The 23122-nt window shown below is 50.3% G+C and overlaps 2 protein-coding genes across 3 annotated transcripts; both read right to left on the minus strand.

Moving 5' to 3' along the window:
• Window positions 1-1419: 1419 nt before the first annotated feature.
• On the minus strand, window positions 1420-11046 carry LOC100766068 (keratin, type II cytoskeletal cochleal). Its single transcript, XM_027396032.2, has 9 exons — window positions 10567-11046; window positions 8629-8837; window positions 7449-7509; window positions 6590-6685; window positions 5375-5539; window positions 4375-4500; window positions 3401-3621; window positions 2818-2852; window positions 1420-1643 (listed from the first exon to the last, which is right to left on the minus strand). Exons 1-9 carry the CDS (start codon window positions 11044-11046, stop codon window positions 1420-1422), a joined length of 1617 nt encoding a protein of 538 aa, XP_027251833.1.
• A 2036-nt stretch (window positions 11047-13082) lies between these two features.
• On the minus strand, window positions 13083-22196 carry LOC103160294 (keratin, type II cytoskeletal 75). 2 transcript variants are annotated; one of them, XM_027396034.2, is made up of 9 exons: window positions 21690-22196; window positions 20982-21196; window positions 20013-20073; window positions 19218-19313; window positions 18338-18502; window positions 16660-16785; window positions 16311-16531; window positions 14560-14594; window positions 13083-13321 (listed from the first exon to the last, which is right to left on the minus strand). In XM_027396034.2, the coding sequence occupies exons 1-9, from the start codon at window positions 22194-22196 to the stop codon at window positions 13083-13085; spliced, it is 1665 nt and encodes a 554-aa protein (XP_027251835.1). The 2 variants fall into 2 exon arrangements, with proteins under 2 accessions (XP_027251835.1, XP_027251834.1); XM_027396033.2 differs by having other exon boundaries at window positions 13083-13324; window positions 14524-14594.
• Between the last annotated feature and the right edge of the window lie 926 nt (window positions 22197-23122).

The following is a 23122-nucleotide window of genomic DNA, read 5'->3' on the forward strand; positions in this document are numbered from 1 at the left end:
TACACCTAAGATCTCACAAAGTAAGGAGCAGAGTAGTGGGGGGTGGGGGTGATGAGGCTGGGATTGGAGCCCATTCTCTCTGTCCTCCCCAAGCTCCAGAGCTCCAGAGGAAGAAGCCTGGGTTCAAAGCCTTGATCCAGCATGCTTTGTGTTTCTTGACTTGCAACCTACAGATCAGCAGACTGGAATGTAAAACTGTCTTGGGCCTTGGGAATTCTTATCTAAGTGGGCTGTTTCATGCTGTTCTCTTAGCTTTGGGTCTAAGAGTGATGTGTGTAATTAGAGGTTGGGTGACAATTGGGAGGCAGGTGGTAGAGTGGGCTGGGGTGTTGTTTGGACACGGAGTAGGGAGTAATATTTTTATTCTGCCAAAGGCCCAGGAAATGGTGTGAAGAATGGTGGTCCTGAGAGGGCAGACTGATCTGGGGATGGGTAGTGGGCCAAGCCATGAGGACAGGGCTTGCTGGAGCCATGTAGATGACACAAAGCCACAGCCCTCCCACTGTGTCCAGGACAGATGATGGTCAGTAGTCATGCTCAGCTCCTGGAACCCCAGGACTCAGGAGCAGAGGGCAGGATCGATCATCACAGTTATGTGTAGAATCACCTACTCCCAAAGTTCACAACTCTAAGGTTACTGCTTGGTGTATGGCACAGCACACTCAGTGAAGGCCTAGGGTGCTCAGTGACATTTTATTGAAGCAGTTCTAGGAAATAGGCATGCAGAAGAGGAGTGGGCAGCTCGGGAGGTTGGGCTGCTACTCCGAAGCTGTTAACTTCCTTTACACACAGCACAGCAGTGGTCAGCCTAATTGCCTTTGGGAAATATTTTGGTCTTGAACTCATAGTGGATATTTGAGGGCTCACAATTCTTCAGATGAAACCACCGTGAAGATCAGCTTCTGAAACCCTCTACAAATGTCCCTTACACTTCCCCTCTGCTACCTGTGTCCCTGTGCCCTGGAGCAAGAGAAAGCAACAAAGATCTGCCTTTCTCCTCTGGCTTCCTGTCTGGCTCTGACCTGAGTGCTTAGAAAGCCAGGACAGCTCAGAGTCACCTCAGAGGCTTGGAAGCACACAAAGAAAGTGACTTTGGGCCACCAAGGTCAAGTTCTCATGGATTATAGAGCCCAAACAGGTTGAGGAGGACTTCCTGTAACTGGAGGAGGACTTCCTGCAACCTCTACTGCTTAGGACAAGGTTGAGTCAGTGTGGGTAAGGGAGGACTTTGAGATGGGCATCGGGTGGGGTATCTCTGTGGAAGCCTGTCTGGAGGCAGAGGGTGGACAAGGTAACCTTAAAACTAGAAGGCCACTTGGTGTCAGTGTTTCTTGCTGGGGATTGTGAGCATGGGCTAAGCATCAGGCCTTGGTGCTGGGGAGTTGGGGGCCTGGGGATGGTGCCAAGGCAGGTAGCATTTTAGCTCCTGTAACTCTTCTTGCTGGATGATGTCTTGGAGACAATTCTCATGCTCGAGCTGCTGCCACTCATACTGCGACCGCTGGTGGAGCTAAAACTGCCACTCCCTCCGCCACCATAGCAGAGGCCACTCCCACTGTAGCCACCTCCACTGTAACTGCTGCCACTCATGCAGAGGCCACCACCTCCACTATAGCCTGTGCCCCCGGAAGAAGAGACCACAGCTGAAAAAAGAAGGCACAGAATACATGGTCAATTATCAGTCATTCCTCCCATGCTCGCCTCCAGGCTGCCTCTTTTCCCAAGGAAGCTCGGGTGACAGATAGCTATCCCTGGGGGCAGCGTGAACCCCATAAGAGACTCAATGATTTTCAAAGCTCCCACAGTTGTGATGGTACTGGTCCCTCAAAAAGATGTCACCATGGCGGTGACCTCCAGTGTAGAGATGAAAAGATGGAGGTGCAAAGCACCAAGCAGTATGCAAGGTCACTCCTGCCGGAGACCACGTCTTAGGCTCCTAGGCTGCATTGTCCCTTTCTCTTTTGGGGCCCTGGATGGGATACAAGGCCTCAAATTTTGGAAGGGTATTTTGGACTTCCATATCAGGACAGATCCAAAGGCCCCCTGGGTGAGTCTCCTTGCTAAGTATTGGAATTTTGTTACTAGACCTGGTAGTGTCTGCCCCAATACTTTGACAACAATGAACTCAGTCCCACAAGGAGGACAGTGTTCCCAGCCTGTCAGAAGCTGTGGCCAGCCCTTCCTCTGGGAGTCTGCTCCTCCTGTGAGGCTTCTCCTGAACTTTTCTCTAAACACCACAGGCTTTGGCTCCCCTGATGTTCTCTGACCTAGCCGAGGCCCAGGGGCTCTCATCTCCATGACCAGAACTCAGCGCTGCCACATCACCACCTAAGACACCAGGAGATCACCCCTTCTGGTCTCCTGGATGTCCAGGCAAAGTTGAGATGTCTGTTTTACTTGCTCAGCTGATTTGCTTCAATTCTACATATAGGTCTTTAAGCTGTTCCATATTTCTGCCAGAGTAGCTGAGGGCTGGCTGCATGAATAGTCCTGTCCTAAGCAGAATCCTCTAGGGCTAGACCAGACATGTGACCACATTGCAACCACCAGAGGGTAAATGGTTCCCTGCAGCATCTGAGGACACTTTCCCAGAATGAGAAAAAGTCCCTGGACTTCTTCCACAGGGACAGGGGAAGTTCATCACTCTTGACATCAATGGGGAAAGAAACCAAAAAAAAAAAAAAAAAAAAAAAAGGAGGAGGAGAGGGGTTTGATATTTGCCTCTGTTGTTCATTTTCAAATCTCAGTGATGTTAGGGCATCCCATGTTGCCTTTCCTTCCCCACCACTCTTCTATCTTCCCAAAACATTTACTCACAGATGTTCACTGCACCAACACCTTCTCCGGTGAGCCTGTGGCAGGTGGGAAGAAAAGGTGTGTCATTGCCGAGGACTTAGAGAGCTCCAAGTCCCCTGCATGTGAAGCCATCAGTGCTGAGCATACGCTGTGAACTTTCCCTGTGTCTAACAAGCTTGGCATCTGTCTCACAAGCTCTAGAATCTAACAAAAATACAGGAGGGGAACCTTAGAGGAAAACAGGGATAGAAACAGGAAGTGAGACCCCATGCAGATGAGGCAGAATGGAGTGTTTAAAGTGCAGGACATCTGGGGCCATGTACTACTGTCCCTGAGGTTGATGCCAAGGGCACTTGTGTGTATTATAAAGCTCAAGTCACAGTGTCCCTTCTTAGGGCCTTCCAAGAGTTTGTGGCTGCCTTTGCCTCACAGCTTTGACCGTGACCCAGGCCCAGGCCCAGAAGAAGCTATAGGAGGGAATTGCTACTTCTCCATCTGACCTTGGCTTTTCTGTGTAGGGGCATGGTGGTAAGTGGCTCACATGGCCTCTGTAGCATACTATCTTGTTCTGGTGGCATCTGTCTGGGCCATCGTGGGAGCTCACCTGCACTCTTCGCCCTCCAGTAGCTTGCGGTAAGTGGCGATCTCAATGTCCAGGGCTAGCTTGACGTTCATGAGCTCCTGGTACTCGCGTAGCTGCCGGGCCATGTCCTGCTTGGCCTTCTGCAGGGCCTCCTCTAACTCTGCCAGCTTGTGCTTGGCGTCTTTGAGAGCCAACTCCCCACGCTGCTCAGCATCAGCGATGGAAGCCTGGAGTGTGGCGCACTGCCCACAGGAGAAAGGAGAAGTTTGTGGCACGGAGCACATGTGGGTTAGGTTAACTTCCCGGAAGTGTGTCAATGCCATGGAAGTCAGAGCACTGAGTTTGAGAATAAGATTGTTCTCTGTCCACATGGGTAGAGTTTTCTGGGTGAGAAAATGGCTTTCTGAGATCTTTCTCTGAGTAGTGGGTATGTTCATAAAATAAGACAAGCTTGACCATGTGGTGGCTCCAGAGGAAAGGGCCTGTCCCAGGAAAGTGCATCTCCATTCCTTGTCTGAGAGATTTCTGTCTAAGCCAACTGAGTTAAGCCCAAGGGCTGGATAGCTTTATGTCAATTTAATACAAGCTAGAGTTATCTGAAAGGAGGGAATGCCTCCATAAGATCTGGCTGTTGGGCATTTTCTTAACTAGTGATTGATGGGGGAGGGCCTAACCCACTGTGGGTGGTGGTCCTGGGTTCTACAAGAAAGCAGGCTGAGCAAGCCATGAGGAACAAGCCAGTAAGCAGCACCCCTCTGTGGCCTCTGCATCAGTTCCTGAATCCAGGTTCCTGCCCTGTTTGAGTTCCTGTCTTGACTTCCTTTCATGATGAGCTGTGATGTGGAAATGTAAGCCAAATAAACCCTTCCCTCTCTAAGGTGCTTTGATCATGGTGTTTCATCACAGCAATAGAAACACTAACTAGGACAGCCCAGGTCCAAGTCTTCCTGGATGCAGGGGTTTGGATGAAATGGTCTTTGAGATATCAGTCCTACCTGCTTCTTTAGGTTATCAATCTCAGAACGCAGTCTCTGCATGGCCCTGTTCAGCTCAGAGATCTCCATCTTAGTGGAACGGAGGTCGTCCCCATGCTGGCCAGCAGACCGCTGCAGCTCCTCATACTGGAAGGAAGAAGAGGCTTCAGGTGAGGGATAGTCAGGCTCAAGGAGGGAGGGTTGTAGCTCCCCAGTGCCCTCCAGGCTTTCAGTGAGCACTGCTCAGAGGGCCCTGGGTTGTCTCACCAGGCCCATTGTGCCCATTGGCATCATCTCCTGCTCTGAATCTGCTCCCCTATCCACCACACACTTCAGCAACAGCCAGACAACTGTGGCCATGCTGCTTCCCCCTTCATTTGCTCCTGGTCTCTCTTCCCTCTCTGTGTTCTCCATGCATCTGACCCTCCCAGATCAGCATCTCTCTCTCTCTCTCTCTCTCTCTCTCTCTCTCTCTCTCTCTCTCTCTCACACACACACACACACACACACACACACACACTCAGAGAGAAAGAGAGGGGGAGAGAGAGAGAGGGAGAGAGAGAGAGTTTCCAATAGAGATCCTCCTTCAGATATATTTGTACTGTTTCCCTGACTCCCAGCTCGGAGTATCTGCTCCAACTTGGGAAATGTCATTCTGCGATCTATATCAAGTCTTTGTGCCCAGAGCCCTGGCCCCAACTAGCTCCAGCTCTCTCCTTTGCATCCTCTGGCCTCATCTAGAAGGCACTTAGACCTTCCTCTCGACACCACTCCCCATTTGCATGATAGCTGCAACTGACCACTTACGTCCATTTCTGATATTAAGTGTTGGAATTTCTGCCTGTGTCTGACTATTCCCCTTGCTCCTGATGATATTGGCCCTGGGTGATGCTCAGAACACAGGAAGCTCTAAGTGGACCCAACTAGCCTGGGACACTGGAGAGGATGGGCTCCTATCTCATTTGCTCATGAAGCTTTCAATCCCTGTGCCGGTTTAATTGGTTAGATCTTGGCACCTCACCTTGGTCTGGTACCAGGATTCAGCTTCTGCCCGGCTGCGGTTGGCAATGTCCTCGTATTGGGCCTTAACCTCAGCAATGATGCTGTTTAGGTCCAGGCTGCGGTTGTTGTCCATGGAGAGGACCACAGAGGTCTCAGAGATCTGAGCCTGAAGCTGAGCCAGCTCCTAGAGCCGAAAGAGAAAAGACAGGGTGTTCACGTGTGTACATATGTGTGTGCACATATATGCAGGTGTGTATGTGAGTGAATACATATGCTTTGGCATGGCAACCCCCTGGGACAGGTCTTGACATGGAGGGTGTTGTGCTGTGGAGTGCAGCCCCCTCTCAGGTCTGAAGGGTTGGGAAGGATATTTGGGAGGCCACTGAGATTACAACTGTTCTTCAGCATCAGCACTGAGCACAGCATAGGTAACTCCAGCTAGATTTCTCCATAAGCCACTCCCATTGTCAGGGGAGCCTGCTGACTGTCAGAGTGTGATGTATCACTCTCTGAAGAGGCCCAGCCCTTCACACCCAACAGCCCTTCTCACCTTGGGCAAGAAGCCTGAGTCAGAAGGGACCAGATACTTCTGAGTCCTGTCTTGTTCCCGACTGTGCTATGCTCCTTAGGGATGGGGCACGAAGATTAGCTAGAAACATCAGAAGGGGCCCCGGAAGAAAGACCAAGAACTGAGGGTCTTGATTATGTCTGTGGCACTGTGCCTGCAACCCACAGAAAAGTATCCTGGTGCTCCATAAAACAATGTCTTCAGGAGGGCCAGGCAATTGTCACACCCAGATAGAAAGCATCTGCAGGCTGTGTGACTGCTGTTGACTTGTATAAATGCATCAGTTTGAGGTGTTCCAGAAAGAATAGTGGGGCTGGGTTGGGCTGGGCTGGGCTGGGGTGTGAGCCATAGGGCTTGGACAGTTCTGCAGGAATCCCCTGAATTTGGTGATAAACAGATATTCTGTCTGCTCAACAGAACATGTTTATTTTAATTAGCCAAGGTAGAGTTTTTCAACTTTGAAAACTTCTTGTTACCCCCAGGAACCTCATTTTCCCCCTCAAAGAGAAAGACCTGCCCCATGAATCACAATCTATCTACAGGTGGATGAGAAGCAGAGAGGTCAGAGCCAGTAAAGAGACGGCAGCTGTGTGCCTGGGTGGGTGGTGGGGTGGGGTAGGGTGTCCCAGCCTCCAGTCCTCCGGACAGGACACCAGGGTCTCTCACCGCCTCATAGAAAGCTCTCAGGAAGTTGATCTCGTCCATCAGGGCATCCACCTTGGCCTCTAACTCCACTTTGTTCATGTAGGCAGCATCTACATCCTAGGCACAGAACATGAGATCATTCTGGGTCCTACCCTCCAGGGTGCACTAACAGCCTCTGGAGATTATCTCTGGAGTTAATGGGGCAGCTTCAGCTCCCCAGGGAGCACATGCTGTTGCTGCATGCTGTCCAGTGGAACTGGATAGATGGCGAGGTCCACATAGTATGGCCTTCAGGAGTCCCTGTCTGCTGCTCATCAGCTAGTGCCATATGAAAGGGTCTCATGTCACCTTCCATGGTGAGGACACTCCAAACTGGGTCATGGGATCCCATTGCCTAAGAGCCCTTCAAGCCTCTCCCCAAAGACTGTAACAGGCGCCCATCCTCACACTTCTGCCCATCCTGCTTCCCTTCCTTTCTTCTCCAAGCTGCTACTCCATTTTTCCTTCAGTTTAAGCCTTGGTGTTTTTTCTTCCCTCTGCTAGACATCCAGACCTCTAGGCTTCCACCACGTGATCCTCCTATGGCTCTGCCAAAGACTGTCTCTGCATTCTGTGTTCTGAGCTGAGGACCAGGCCCATTTGGCTTCCCCTCACCCTATATTGCATCGTGCAAGGAGAGGTGTTGGTGCTCACACAGCTTGGAGTTGGGAGTCTTGGATCTTGACCTGCTTCTAATTGCCTCTGCACAACAAACTGAACATCGTGGACTCAGTGTCCTCATGTTTAAAGTCAAATATGTCTCCAAGAAGACCTAGGGCCTCAGTGAAAGTTCTGTCTCCCCCAGGAACCTGCAGTCATTGAAAGTGTCTTTGCCACTTACTTTTTTGAGTACTACAAACTCATTCTCTGCCGTTGTGCGCCTGTGGATTTCCTCTTCATACCTGTGGAAAGGAGGAGAAGGGTGGGTGTTGGGAGGAGGGCTTGAGAGTGAGGTTGGAATTGTTCTATCTGGCCCAGTTCTCGAAGCCCTCCAGCACACCCTGCATATCCTTCAGCTCAAGGTTATGGCAGGTGGGCACACTTGTAAAACATTCTGTTGTAGTGTGGCTCCCTCACACATATGTGACTCCAAATTCCAAATCAAATACCCCTACTCCTGCCAAAAGAAAACTCAAACTGAAAATAGCAGAATAGAATCAACCCTCTTCCTGGGATGCACTTCCACACAGCCTGGACCTCTGAAGAAGTGTGCCCCTCCCTCAGCCCCTCCTCCTCTTCTACTCCTTCTTGACTGGCGGGCCCCGACCTCTAGCCTGGCTCCTGCCACCCTGTGCTGCTGCCATGTCCCTCAATGTCTCAGCCACACTGAACCCTATCTTGAGCGGTGGACTCTTCAGGCTATAAGATCAGCCTCAGCTATCTCATTCTTCAGTTTGGCTGTACTCCCTCTGGCACCGATGGCATGCTATAGTACCCCCTTCCCACTCTGAGAAGGGAGCTTCCCTTCCATTGCAGTGGCCCACTCTCCACCCAGGCTGCCTCAGCAGCAGGATATTCCACACTCCTTCATGGAGTTATTAATTGTGGCTGGGAAACCACATGGGGTTCCAGGAGAATCTTTTTCTTCTCTATCCCTCCAGCCTCCTACACACGAACCCTTAGTGGAATAAATAGGAGGGGCAGAGTCTCTGGCTTTAATTCTTAACTAACTATTGAGTTGTGCTTTGTATAATCTTGGGTAAGTGAGTGACCATCTCAGAGCCTGTATTTGCTGTTCTCAGAGGTTAAAGGTTGTTACATATGGACAAGCCTTTGGACTCGTATGGTCATTACCTTGTTAACTTCAGCCCTTCCTTCCTTAAATCCCAACATTCTGTACCAAAGACTTTTGTTATTTTTTTTTAACTTTTGTATCTGATTCCATCTCATGTCCCAAGTATATGTCCTATTCCTGTCAGATGGGGCAGTTTTGAAGAACAGTGCATCCTCTTCCTTTTGCCTGACCTCCCCAGGAGCCCCAGGGCTGGGTTCTGGACCAGATAGACTGAGTGGCCACTCACTTGTTCTTGAAATCCTCCACCACGTCCTGCATACTCTTTAGCTCTGTCTCCAGCCTGCCCCGCTCTCCTCCAAGGCACTCCAGCTGGCGCCTCAGGTTGGTGATGTAGGCTTCAAACATGGGCTCTAGATTGGTCCTGGTTGTTTTGTGCTCTTGCAGGAGGCTCCATTTGGTCTCTAGGACTTTGTTCTGCTGCTCCAGGAACCGCACCTGTCCCAGCCAAAGGTAAGAGATTGTGAGGGCTTCCTTGCTTCAGTTTTCCACATGGTCTTCAATGTAGGACCTCCCATTAATGCAGGGACCCTGCATGACCTCATAACCCAGGTGGTGGCTTCCCCTTCTGCTCCTGAGCTGCAAGGAGCCTGGGTGCAGAGTGCTATGTCAATGTTGGTACAATGGAGTTGGGAGTTAAGTACTAAGTCCAGAGGAGCTGGAGGCCATCTGATACACCAACCATGTTGACATGCGTTAACTCAGGAAAATAGCACTGTAGTTGTCTGAGCCCAAACTGATTCCTATTACATGGGTGGGAGGTTGTGACAGAAAATTTTGTTCATCTTTTTCCTTTCTTGGAGGATTTCTCAGGATCTGGAACTTGGACTCAGATGCCTGTGTGCTTTAGAAATGTTAGTGTGGATCACTGTGGAACTACACTCAGGGGACCTGGGCACAATCCCAGCCATGTCTCTCACTAGTCATGTGGACTTGAGCAATCACCTCCCTTGAGTTGCTTGTTGAGTCCCTTGTGGTCTTGAGCTGTTATTTGGGTTTCTGGACTTAGCTCCATCAGATCCTAATTCTGGGAACCATGAAGAACTTTCCCTCATCCTGAAGTCCTTCTACTAGGAGGGCCTGGAGTGTCACTTAGTCTCCAAGAATGAAAGAACAATACCTCCACGACTTCAGAGGCAGCAGCATCCCCAGAGAGATCTTTAGCAAGTGTGTCTTTCCCTTGTCTCCCAGGATGTGGGAAAGAGCACATCCTGGCCCCCTGTACCTGTCCAGTCCTGTCCACTATTCCCACATCCCCTCTAGATAAACAAGGAAAAAGCAGAAGCCCAGGATCTCCCCTTCTCCGTCAAGCTCCTGGAAGTCACACCTGTGTTGGGATAACTCATGCCAGGTGGAGTGACACAGGAGACAAAGCTTAAGAACTGGTGTCTGAGCAGTGTCTTTGGTTGGGTCTCTCCACCCAGTGATCTGCTCTCCATGAGGAGGCATTCATAATGTAACAAAGCCAGAAAGGGACCCAGGAGTCCATCTGTTCCACCCCACCAGGGCTTGAGAGGAGTGGAAACTCTCCCCGCAGTAGAGTCCTAACTGGGGCCTGAGATGAACGTCTCTGGACTCCACACTCTTCTTCATCCCAGAGATGTAGCCTGAGTGGCCTGGGGCTGTGACTACACTCTTTCCCAGCTGAGGCATGACATGGTGCACAATGGCATCATGTACCAAGAGGCTGTCTCCCAGAACTGGGAACCTCTAGGATCCCAAGTCACACAGCTGTTAGGACTCTGAAGTCAAATACGTCCTCTCAGTGCCCTTTCACTCAGCTTCCTAGATATACCCTATCACCAAGGTGTGTCAACAGAGAAATACCTCTACCTTGTGAGGACACTAGTGTTAATTAGCTGGAAGACAGAAAAGGACCCAATACATTTCCCCACACTTTTAGCCTTTGTTCCTTTATTGCCTTCCCTCCAAACTATCTAGCTGACCCATGATCACTGACCACCAGAGTAGCAATGCCCTGGTTGTGGGTCTGAGAAGTCTAAGGCTGGATGGAGATGGGCACTTTTCTGCTCCTGCCCTATCAGCAGACTGCCTAGGCCCCAGGTGCATGTGTCCTGGGAAGACCTAGATGACCTCAAGAAAACCCAGATAATGAAGATTCCAGACAACAGTGACTTTAGTAGTGGAGACCCCGCTTGCCCCTCACCTTGTCTATGAAGGAGGCGAACTTGTTGTTGAGGCTCTTGATCTGCTCCTTCTCCTCCTTTCGAACTCGCTGGAGAGATGGATCAATCTCCAGGTGCAGGGGGGTGAGGAGACTCTGGTTGACAGTGACTTCATGGATGCCTCCAGCTCCAGGGGCCATCCCACCTCCAAATCCATACCCACCATAGGCTCCCCCAACTCTGTACCCTATGCCGCTGACACCTAGCCCACAGGCAGCACCTCCAAAGCTGGCCCGGCTGGAGCGGTAACCCCCACCGATGGAGATTCTCTTGTTACCCCCAAAACTGTGTAGGCTTCTTGTCCCAAAACCACCCCCAAAGCCGCCTCCAAAACTCTTCCCGCTCTGGGACACAGAAACAGAGCTGAAACCAGGCCGACAGCCAGGAAGGAGACTGGCTGAGGAGGCACTGAAGTTCCGTGTGCCCCCAGACTTGATGGTTACAGAAGATCGCTGGGTCATGGTGGAAGCTGGTGTCAAAAGGCAGCAAAGCAAAGGCAAAAGCGAAGAGCCTTTAGATTCTGGCTTGCCTGGACTCACCTTGAGTTTTATCCCTTTCAAGAACTGGGTTTGGCCAGAGTAGATCAAAGACCACTCTTGTGTTCACCTCAATGGCATGTCTGGCCACAGTCCATCTTCCTGCCCGCTAATCACCACGGGGAACACCCTACCCTGGGCAGGACCAGGCCTGGGGAGTCCAGCCTGAGGCAAACCTGGCCTGAAAGCTCCCCACCTGCTCAGGTGGGACACACACTCTGGACAGCCTCCCTGCCTCCCCCACTTCCATCTGCAACTCTCTCCTCCCAGACTCTAGACCCAAGCATCTAACTGTACCCATCTCTCTCTCTCTCTCTCTCCCTCTCCCTACCTCCCCCTCTCTCACACACACATTAAAAACCCATGTACCAAGTGTTGAGTTTGCACCATACTATGTGATAGGTCCACCATAAATATTATTACATTTTATTTTTATAACTTTGTGAAAATAGACCATAAATTGTTGCGGATGTTTTCTGATCAGTATCATGGGAGTTGAACTCCACTTGCTCACCTTTCAACATTGGCTATTCTTGCTCTTGGTTTTTAACCTGCTGCCGTTGGCACATAGGTCACACAGCAAAGGGATGCTGGGACGATGCTAGAACCCAGTGGCGGGCTGGGCTACATGCTCAGAATCTCCGAACTTGTCATAGCTGGGGAAAATGAGATGTCTTGTCCTTCCTAAGAAGCAGTCAGAGGTCATCTCAAATCCCTGCCCTCTGCTGTTGTCCCCCCTGGTCTTAGTGAATTTAACAATTGTTCTCAGAGTCTTTTCTCGCCAGTCTGAAATCTTTATATCCTCTTAACCCTTCTAGATGGTGGTCCCTTATTTCACATTCCTCTCTCCTGACTCATATGTCATTGAACTCCTTCCCTAGCACCAATGGTTTCCACAGCTCTGGTTGGCAGCTTCTATCAGTTCTGAAATGAATCCCTATGGGTCGAGCCCACCCTTTCCTAACACACCTGAGCCCCTCTCAGGTTTAGTGCCATCATCCCCCTGAGGTCCTGAGGGGAGGGGCCCAGGAGACTGTAAACTCAGGAATGTGCAGCCGCTTCCTGGGTGTCTCCCCACTGCCTGCAATTATAGGCTCATTGGCTCCTTGGCTTGGCCCCGGGGCTGACTTTTAACTCCTCTCCTGCCCTGTCATTTCTCTGCTCAGGGCTGCAAGTTTGAAGCTGTCGGGGAACAATCAGCTCCTTTGCTGGCCAGTGCCTTGACCACCCATCCTACGTCAGTGTTGTCCCAGGAACACAGGCTGATGTGGGGAGGGGATGGCCTCACCCTGCATGACATACTGAGCAGGAGGCTGGGCAGGGCTTCTGCCCAAGGGTTGAGACTTCCCAAACAAGCATCCCAAAGAAAAGTGAAAGGAAGTAGGAGCCCCTTAAGGAGGAAGGCTGTTGGTCTGCTGCCCTCTCCATACTCTCCTCTTAGCTCCCCGGGAAGGGGCAACAGCTATTGTGCCCCGAGTACTGCTTGTGTGGAACCCTGGCTGGGGGCTGCCTGAGAGTCAGAATTGCTGTGGGCTCATCACCACTGCACACAGAGGTCTGAGCCAAACACATGACACATGCATTTAATAGGCACATTCCAGGAGGAGACAGAGGAGCATTGACTCTGGATGGCAGTTTATAAGCAGCCAGAGAGGGACAAGACAGCTATCACAGACTTCTCCATTGCTGAAGCTGGAGGGAAGGAGCTGAAGAGTCATTTGCAGATCTGTTGACTGTGAACTTGGGAAGAGAGTGGGGTCTGGGTTTGTGTGTCTGGCACAAAGAAATGCCAGGAGCAGGCTGGGGACTGTTGGGAGGTTGTCATAAGTCAGGGAATAGGTTTAGCCTGGCAGCACAGGGGACCCCCCTGTGAAGAAGAAATGGCATAAGGGCCCAGACATCCAGTTGCAACTGAAAGGAGGCTTCGGGGTAGTGGCAAGGGAGACTGCAGGCTGGCCACCTTAGTGCTTGTAGCTCTTCCTGCTGGATGACGTAGTGGAAACAAACTTGACGCTGGAGCCACTGCCCACCAGGCCCCGGTTGCTACTGGTGGTGAAACCAGAGCCTCCCAGACCTGAACCCAGGCTGTGGCCACCGCTGGTGGTAAAGGAGTAGCCACTGCTCCCACCAAGACCCAGGCTTCCACCTCCAATGTTGCTGCCACCACCATAGCCACTGGAAAGGGTTGAAGTGACCACCGCTGTGGAAAGAAGGGACAGAGTTAGAATTGCAGGCGGAGAGAAGGCACTGGACAACAGAGCCTGTGCCCTGGAACATCTGCGGTTGAGATGGGTGATCTCACAGACAGATGCTGGCTTTCCCAATTCCTGCTTGCTCTGTGAGCTCCTGCCTTAGACCTCTGCCTCTGCTGCTCTGTGCTGTCTTCTTTCTCCAGGCTTTCTGCTTCTCCTCTACTACCCAGTGCTTCTCTCCCACAGCCTACTGGACACTTCTCCAGGAAGGCACTTTCCTCTCACCTCTACTGTACCACCTCTATTGCTGTCCTATCCCCCTCCCTCTTTGGGTTTGTCTCTGGCATCTCCTTCCTTCTGGAAGCTCATAGGAATACATATGTCCTTCCCCTGGAGTCCCCCTGGTGTGGCACTCTAAACACAGATGGTGGGTGTCCTGTAAAGCCCAGAGCCTTCCTGAGGCGATGCTCTGCAGAACCGAGGCAAGCAGCAGGCTCTCCACAGACTGCTCAGACAGGGCAGGGCTGCCTCACTGGTCATGGTTTGGCGTCTAGTGTAAAGGGTTCTCTCCAAAGGGCCCAGGCAAAACCAGGCGCCTTCCTATGTCCCGTCTATGTCAAACGCTCATCTCTGAACTCTTGAAACTGGGATACTGGGAGGTGGGAGATATGGCTGGGGCTTTTTAACCTGCTGTAAGACAACTTCAGGATCCACCCCCACACGTACGGGGGGTTTTGTACTCTCCCTCCAAAGGGAAGAACCGTGAGCCTGAAGACTCATCTAACTTGGGAACTAGAGGCAAGAGGGGCAGGAATTTGAGGCTAGCTTGGATTGCATGAAAGCTGTCCCAGAAAACAAAACTCTGTCTAGTGCTGTATGCACACTCACACAGGTGGCTCAGGTTAAACTCAGTGTGAAACACAAACAAAACACAGAGATATGCACGGGGGCAGGCAGGGAATGGGGGGAGCTTGTTGGTATGAGGTGGGGTGAGTATCCAGAACAGGGTAAGACAGGGTGGGAATATGTGAGAGTGGTCAAAATACACCAAGGCCTCAGGTTCAACTCCCAATACTACAGTAAATAAGTAAATTACACAAGATCCTCTAATTCACTATGGTTTTGTCATCAACTCAAGCTCCCAAACTGTCTCCAACTGAATTCTGCCTGCAGGGTTCTCACGGGTGCCTTGTATCTGCCCCTTTTCCCGACCACATGAGCTCCAAGCCACAGGGGTCATACTCACAGATGTTCACTGGGGAAACTCCCTCTCCGCTCAGCCTGGTTGGGAGGAGAGGAGGGAAGGTTACTTACTGTCCAGGTTTTCGCCTGGCAGGTATTTGCAATGACAAATTTTCAGATTGTTTTAAGTGCATTGAGAACCCCTTTATTATTTTTATGTAGAAGTCATGCTGGTTAAAACTCTAAAATTATATGAAGTACTAAAAATAGTAAGGGTCTAATGAATGCAGTCTTGTGGAACCTGAGGTTTGGAGGCCTGGTTCCTGTGACCTCAGAGGCATAGTTTGAGTTTAAAACATGCCCTCCCACCCAGGAAGTGAAAACCAATCAGATTAGAGTCCATCAGAAAGCCAGGATGGTCCCTATAACCAGGTTTTCCTCTCAATAAGAGATTCTTGCCATGCACCGAGGCTATTATAGGTGTGGAGAGGCATCCGAATACAAAAATAACAGTAGTCACAATCGGTCTATTATTGTCTTGGCAAGTGGCATTCATTCCTAAAGGCTCACTCAGCGCTAACATTAACATTTATTGAAAACCTGTTACACTCATCATGTCATTTAGTTTTCCCAACAACCCTATTAGGTAGGTATTATTATGTCAGTTTTACAGTGGGAAATTGGAGATCAGAGAGACTAATTAACTTGCTCATGGTCACAAGGTTTGAAATAGGATACATCTGCCTTCAAAGTCCATTCCTTTGACCACTAAATTGAAGGAGAGCAAGATTTTTTTTAATTAAAGTAAAACATTTTTAGGGGTGTAGTGAGATAGCCTGTGGCTAACAGCAGTCGCTGTTCTTACAGAGGACCCAGTTCCCATGACCCACATGGTGGCTCACAATCATTTGTAACTCCAGTGCCAGACTTTCACAGGTACCAGGCATGTACTCAGTGTACAAGCAGGCCAAACACTCATACATGTAAAATAAATAAACAAATCTTTAAATTACTATTTTTTAAATTATATATATGTCTGTCTGTGTGTGTGTGTGTGTGTGTGTGTGTGTGTGTGTGTGTGTGTGTGTGTGTGTGTGTGTACATAAATGTAAGTGCAGGAAGGGGCCAGAAAAGGGTGTTGGAACCCCAGGAGTTGGAATTACAGGCAGTTATTAGGCACCCTATATGGGTGCTAAAAACCAAACTCAGCCCGATATGGGTGCTAAAAACCAAGCTCAGGTCCTCTGTAAAAGCAGCACTTTTTTGTCATTGAGCCATCTCTACAGCTCCAAGAGCTAGTTAAAAAGAACAAAAACACTTGTTGAATGGCCTGAGCTGTTCTGAGAGTCATGATATTGCCTTATTTTAAGCCTTTAAGCAATAGCAACATCAGAACTATCATTACCCCCCATTTTATAGATAGGAACACTGAGACAGGAAGGTTTAGTGACTTGCCCTTAGTGGTAACTGGAGGAATACCAAAATCCTATCAGCTTTGGGGATCACAGAATCTGGTTCCTTTGTTATGCCCCTGAAGATATTGAGGGCTAAGGGGAGACCAACTTTTAGTAATGAGTGGAGACCCATAAGCCCAAAGCTAGGACAGTTTCTTCTTAGTCCAGGGTCTATTACCCCATATTTTCAGGCCTACTATGGAACCAGCCTTCTCCTTTAACAGAGCATGACCTCTTAGACCCACTCAGGCCTTAGATTTCCATGGGGTGCACCGGGATGACTTAGCACGGCATTCTTTGTCATGGCTCACTGGCCACAGCTCAGGCTTCTGGGTTAAGTCCTGTTTACTTGAGAACAGACCTGCACTCCTCGCCCTCCAACAGCTTCCTGTAGGTGGCGATCTCCACGTCCAGTGACAGCTTGACATTCATGAGCTCCTGGTACTCTCGAAGCAGCCGGGCCATGTCCTGCTTGGCCTTCTGTAGGGCGTCTTCAAGGTCCACCAGCTTGGCCCGAGCATCCTTGAGGGCTAGCTCTCCACGTTGCTCGGCGTCAGAGATAGCAGTTTGCAGACTAGAGCACTAAAAGGAAAGGAGGTGTCACAAGTCTTTGGACAGACCCCAGAGGTGCCTTGATCCGTGTAAGGAGTCCTTGGAGTTGGTGGGATAATGCAAAAGAAATGGGAATTCTTGCACTGACTGAACTGTACCTGCTTCTTGACAGCATCGATCTCAGATCTCAGTCTCTGGATCATCCGGTTCACCTCCGAGATCTCTTGCTTGGTGTTGCGGAGGTCGTCGCCATGCCGACCTGCTGTCACCTGCAGCTCTTCGTACTGGTAAAAGCAGGCACGGGCACTTAGTCAAAAGCCTGTGTGCCAAGCAGGCCACTCATCCCTTCCCTCATTCATCTTTCCAGGTGGTTTTTCTTGAGCCTGTCTGCTCCATGAGGAAGCAGCAGGCTCTGGGAACCACACATAAATGCAAGCTGATCCTGGTTCCCAGGTACTTACGTTATGCTCAGTTTGTACCCCAAAGACAAGTAGCCTGGTAGTAGAGTCCTTCAGAGTGCCACAAAGGAGTCCAGGTTAGGTTTGAAAGTGTGTGCAGTGCGGTGGGAGGGTGGAAGGATGGCCTGTGTATACAGCTTAGAGAGAGACTATTCCAGACTAGAAAAGGGGACTTAGGAGATAACACTGCTGCAGGGGGAATAGTGGCAAGGTGTGAGAGTGAGGAAGTAGTTCGCTCAGTGTCTCTGTGGGATGGGGAGTTCTTGGTCTGGCTTGCATCAGGATCGGCTATGATAGGCCCATGAATTTAGGTAGCTCCGCAGACAGCAGTGTTGGGAATCAGAGAGGAAAGGCAGGAAACAAGTGGATAGCGCAGAGGCTACAGGAGGCACACTGGCAGAGGCCCTGGTCTCGGTGCTCATGCTAGATGTATCCAGGGCATTTAGGAGGGTTTGCTTCACCCTGCCTCCTCCAGGCCACTCTATCTGAGTCAAGATCCATGCTGTTTGGAAAGTGCTAGACAGCTCAGTTTCCTCTGCTGCCAGATACTCAAGACTAGAAGGAACAACACCCCAACAACACAGGGAGAAGTCTGCTACCATTTTCACTTCCAGTTTGGGGTTAAGTGAACCCTGTCTTCTGTTCACTGCCAAGGAGCTTCACTGTGGACCCCTGACATCAGACAACTCCTTGTTGGCTACACTACCTACTGGAAGGGACTAATGCAGTGCACAGGGCAGGACAAGGTGTGTGTGGGGAGTCAGATGCCCCCGTGAGGGGCCTGGGTTTGGCAAGGGGACAAGTTGGGGTTTGCTACACTGTTTTAGACAAACCTGGCCACCCAGGCTTTCAGCTGTAGCTCTCTAAGGTCCTTCCTGCCTCTCTTGCTGCACATGTGTGGTGTGCCCGTGCCTTCTAGCCTCTCACTCAGCATTAAAATCCCTCTTGTTCCTTCAGTCACTGCCGGACTAAAGACCTAGATCTTGCTGGGAACTCTCTGGTGATGCTCTTCTCCCCTTCTGTGATGCCCATCCACTTTCTGGCCTCTGGACTTTGGGTTCTCTGGTTGCAGCTTCTCTATTCACAACTCTAAAGCCACATTTAGCAGAGTGGGGGACCCCAGAGCTTATAGAAAGAATTTACAGGCTCTTTAGGACTTTTATGCTTACTTCTTGGTCATTTTGTAATCTCACCCAGTTGACTCCATTGAGAGAAATGTGGGAACCATGCATATCCTTCTGAGCACTTAACACCATCTGGACAACACACTAGTATATGGTTAGACCTCTATAAATATTTTAACCTAGAGTTTCTTAGTACCAGAACTGCGTTTTCCAAGTGCATCCCCAGAACACTCACCCGAGTGTTATCACCTCACCTTGGTCTGGTACCAGGACTCAGCCTCTGCCCGGCTGCGGTTGGCAATGTCCTCATACTGGGCCTTGACTTCAGCGATGATGCTGTCCAGGTCCAGGCTGCGGTTGTTGTCCATGGAGAGGACCACAGAGGTGTCGCTCACCTGGTTCTGCATCTGAGACAGCTCCTGCAGGGTATCAACTCAGAATCAACAGCAACAAGAGGAAGGGAACTTGAATTTCTGAAGTGACTAACTACTTAGTCTAGGAATCCCTTCTTTGGTGTCCCTGGCAGAAATCCTTTCAGGCAACCCCCTTCTGGTACTTCTAGTCATGATCATGTCAGGGATCCCAATCCTGTCCCTGGAAGTTTCTAGACAACTGGTGAGTGTGCTGGTGGAACCATCCTCTCTGCATTGCCTCTCAAGGCTCTCATCCATGTTTTCCATGGAGGGATGCAATTACAACAATTGGGTCCTATGCCACATAGAGGCATTCTTTAGGTCAGGCAATCTTGCTAGTCACACACACCTCCTCAGTGTGACTTTATCCCTCTGTCTCTCCATAGACCCAGGTATCTGCTTTTTATATGGCAGAGCCCCAAATAGTCCTCTTCAGAGGCCAAGGAGCCACCTGGCTAGTGAGTTGAGCTATAGCAGAGGCTGGGGAGCAGGTGCAGTATTTATTCCTAGAACATGGGAACCAGCACCCCTCCTTGCTAGGGCTGTCTTGCCATTTGTGGGGAGAGAGGCCTCAGAGTTGAAACAGTTTCATGTGTCAAAGTTCCCAGCATTCCTTCCTGGCACCATGCCAGCTCGACTCACTAAGTGAATGACACCCTGAGCTTCCTTTCCTCTCTAGGCTCTGGTACCAGAAGCAACAGAAACATGTGCAGATTCTTACTGCCTCGTAGATCATTCGGTAGAAGTTGATCTGGTCCGTCAGAGAGTCCACCTTAGCCTCTAGTTCCACCTTGCTCATGTAGGCTCCATCCACATCCTAAAATGACCCCAGATCCAAACAGCATTTCAGAAGAAGCCAAGCAGAATCTAGCCTGGATTTCAAGGGTTGGGATAGGTGTTCACTGAGACTGGGGCTTAAGCTTCCTGGGCAGAAATAGCGAGACCTTCAATACGATGGTATATTCTGGGAGGTTTGAGCTCATCACATGTTCTCATCATCGATGTGATATTTCTTGGGTGATCCCAGGACCAGAATATCTCATACTCCAACATTTAATGTTAAATCTCAATCTCTTTCTCTCTTCTCTCCCCTCCTCCTCACATCCTTCTTCTCTTAGAAGCGCCTCTGCTCCAACTCTCAATGCTAAATCTTTTTTTTTTTTTTTTTTTTTGGTTTTTCGAGACAGGGTTTCTCTGGGTAGTTTTGGAGCCTATCCTGGCACTCGCTCTGGAGACCAGGCTGGCCTCAACTCACAGAGATCCGCCTGCCTCTGCCTTCTGAGTGCTGGGATTAAAGCTGTGCGCCATCAATGCTCGGCTCAATGCTGAATCTTAACCAAAGGGTGTATGGTATGCTGGATAAGCTATAAGCTCTGCCCCTGATCTGTGTACCCAACCCTTCTTTCTTTGAGGCATGGTATTACCATGTAGCCTAGGCTGGCTTCAGACATAGCTTCCAGAGTGCCGGGATGACAGGCTCAGAACTGGATCTCATTTAAGAGACATCCCTACTCACCTTTTTCAGGCCCACAAACTCGTTCTCGGCAGCGGCACGCTTGTTAATTTCATCTTCGTACCTGCAAGGATGAGGACAAGGGGGTGTGAGATTGAGCAAGGCTCCCACTTAACTTCTCCCGACCTTCCTTCCTTTCCAGCTCTTTGGTGACCTGCACATGACTTTGGATGATTCATTTAACCTCTATTTCTTCCTCTATAAAAGGCAGATAATTTCTTCTGCCAGTTTAAATAAAACTTTCGTAAGATTAGAAGGTGACCAATGACTTATGGGAATAGAATCATGCCCTTAGTCATCTCCATTTCTTTGTAGATACAGAGTCCTAATCACCTAAAATATATGCTGCCTCAGTAGTGCCTGCTGAACCTGCACAGAAAACTTTATTTGTTCAGGACAGTCTCTCAGGTATTTTTTGAAATATTTTCCCTGGGCCTCAGGGTGATCACTGAGCAGTGTACTTTTGTGATTAAGTAGAGCTCAAGCTAGCTAATGGACTTGCTAAATGCCTTTACACTGTAGCCCAGACGATAAACAGTGTTCACGAGGAACATTCCACGAGGAAGATGAGAACCGCTCCTTCTGCCTAGTTATCTTCTTTCACCTGGGCTCATGCCATCTGGGAAATTCAAGCCATCTCAGTCCCTGGGCTCACATCCAGTGGATACAAGCAGCATGCTGGATGGAGGTGAAGCAATGCTGTTTACCAGAATGAGTGCCAGTGTTTCTTTCGTCAGATGATGCTGGTGCCCATTTCAGTTGTGTAGACAGATAAGAACAGGCCCCTTGTGTTTGTTAGCCGTGAGGCGGAGACAGAGGTCCCTTGCTACCCTGAGTGTGCCGTCTTTGTCTTCTGCTGCACACCCAGCGATCCTAGCTCACGTGGCATTCACCTCTTTGCACTTCTCTAGACCTCCGAGGATGGCTCTAGACACCCGGGGATGGCTGTGTGTAGTCAGGTCTTCTACTCACCTGACTTTGAAGTCTTCGACAACCTCTTGCATGCTCCTCAGTTCAGCATCTAGCCTGCCTCTTTCTGCAGTGACGCCATCCAGCTGCCGGCGGAGGTCATTGAGATATGCATCGAAGAAGGGCTCCAGGTTCTGTCTGACAGTCCTGGAGCCCTGCTCCTGTAGGAGGTTCCACTTGGTCTCCAGGACCTTGTTCTGCTGTTCCAGAAAGCGCACCTACAGGGGAGCAGAGAGAATGAGCCTCACTTGAGAAACCAGGGAGGCAGAACCACACACTCCAGCTAACAGTGGAGACAAGAACAAAGGGCTTTTACCCCATGCTCAACCAGCAGTTGACAACTCCACTCCCAAATGAGAAAGCCCCTGGAGACATGCAAGGACTCTAGGATTTCCCTGGACTGGACATGGGGGAGAGCATAGCCTCTATGGTGAGGGTCACAGACTCTGGGGTGAGTTTCTCAATGCTGCTTCTCTGGGTCAGGGTGGAAGCCCTCCTCGAGGGTTATCCCAGAGAGGACAAGTAGGGGGCATCTCTACAAGGTCCTGTGGGCCAGCTGGCCTGGATTGAAAACGTCTCTGTCCATGGCTGGTACTGGTTGATGAGTGTTCTTCTCCTGGGGACCCTGTATTGTGCTGCCTCCAGAGCTCAGCCTTCTCCACCTAGTCACTCCGTGCACTGGTAACTTGAGGGGTTGAGCACAGGTCCTACCTTGTCAATGAAGGAGGCAAACTTGTTGTTGAGGGTCTTGATCTGCTCCCGCTCCTCTTTCCGAACCCGCTGGATGGTGGGGTCGATTTGCAGGTTGAGGGGAGTCAGGAGGCTCTGGTTGACAGTGACTTCTTGAATCCCTCCAGAGGGACAGACAGGGAAGCCAGGGCCACCAAAGGCCCCTCCAATGCCACCACCATAACCAAAGCCACTGCTGACCCCAAACCCACTGCTAGCCCTGCCACCAAAGCTGCTCCGGAAGCCACTGCCAGCACACCCACCAATGGAGACCCGCTTGGTCCCCCCAAGGTTGTAGAGGCTGCGGCTTCCAAAGCCAGCACCAGCACCAGCACCACTGATCCTGCCCAGTCCCCCACTGTTTCCTGAGGAGCGGGCCACAGAGACAGAGCTGAAGCGTGAGCGGCCAGCAGTTGGGGTGGTGGCAGAGGCTGTGCTGAAGCCCCTGCGGCTGCCAGAGTGAAAGGTGATGGTGGACTGCCGAGACATGGCGATGAAGAAGGCAGGTGGCAGGAGCTCCTGAGGTAGATGCGTGAAGGGGATGGATAGAGAAGCCAGGCAGCTAGGGAGGTGCAGGCCCTTGGGCTTTTATACCTCTATAAAGGGCGGGGCTTGATTAATGAAGGGGGCACTGCTGATGGCATCCCCTAGGCATCTGCCAACCCTGAGCTCACCCTGAGTACCCCTGCAGGAAATGACATTAAAAAAAAAATAAAAAACACTGGTTGGTTTGCTGCGTCCCCTCCCCCACATGGAAACTTCTTACTAGTTGTAACTTGATCAGCAGACCAGTGAGAAGCAACTTAATTGCTTTTCAGTCATGTCCTAATCATGCATCTCCTAATGGACTCAAAAACACTGCCTCATTTCTGAACCGCTGTCTTAGGCCCGAGACCAACTCCCTTCAGTCCAAACATCTTGTATCAACACAAGGGCGGGCAACAACACTGTTTCCCATTCCTCTGTGTGCGTCTTGTGCCTGAGTGTTTTCTCAGCACCTATTGCCGGCTTTCCCCAACCCCATCAAGCTGGTCCTCCTGGTCAGCATTCATCTTCCTTAAGCTTGCAACAGCATTGATTGCCCTTTAATTTTGCTTGAAACCATCCATGTTTTCTGGGTGACACATGCAACTTCCTGGAGCATGTATGTTGGTATGCACATGCCTGTATGCTATGTTTGTGCCAATATTTGACTTTGAAGGCCATTTGGAGTTCTGTCTTCTGTGGACAGGAGTAGGAAAAGAAAGACTTGGGTTTGGATTCTAACCCCTGCAGTGGCCCAACCATGGGACCCTGGGCTCATCATATAATTTTTCTGAGCCTCATCATGTATCTGCAAAGTGGAGTTTATGGAGAGTATTCATGTATGAAAAAAACGTTCACATTACCTCTACCATGTAAGTTACAGTAAATGT

Source organism: Cricetulus griseus, chromosome 2, assembly GCF_003668045.3.
Source record: "Cricetulus griseus strain 17A/GY chromosome 2, alternate assembly CriGri-PICRH-1.0, whole genome shotgun sequence".
In the NCBI taxonomy this organism is placed as follows: Eukaryota; Metazoa; Chordata; class Mammalia; order Rodentia; family Cricetidae; genus Cricetulus; species Cricetulus griseus.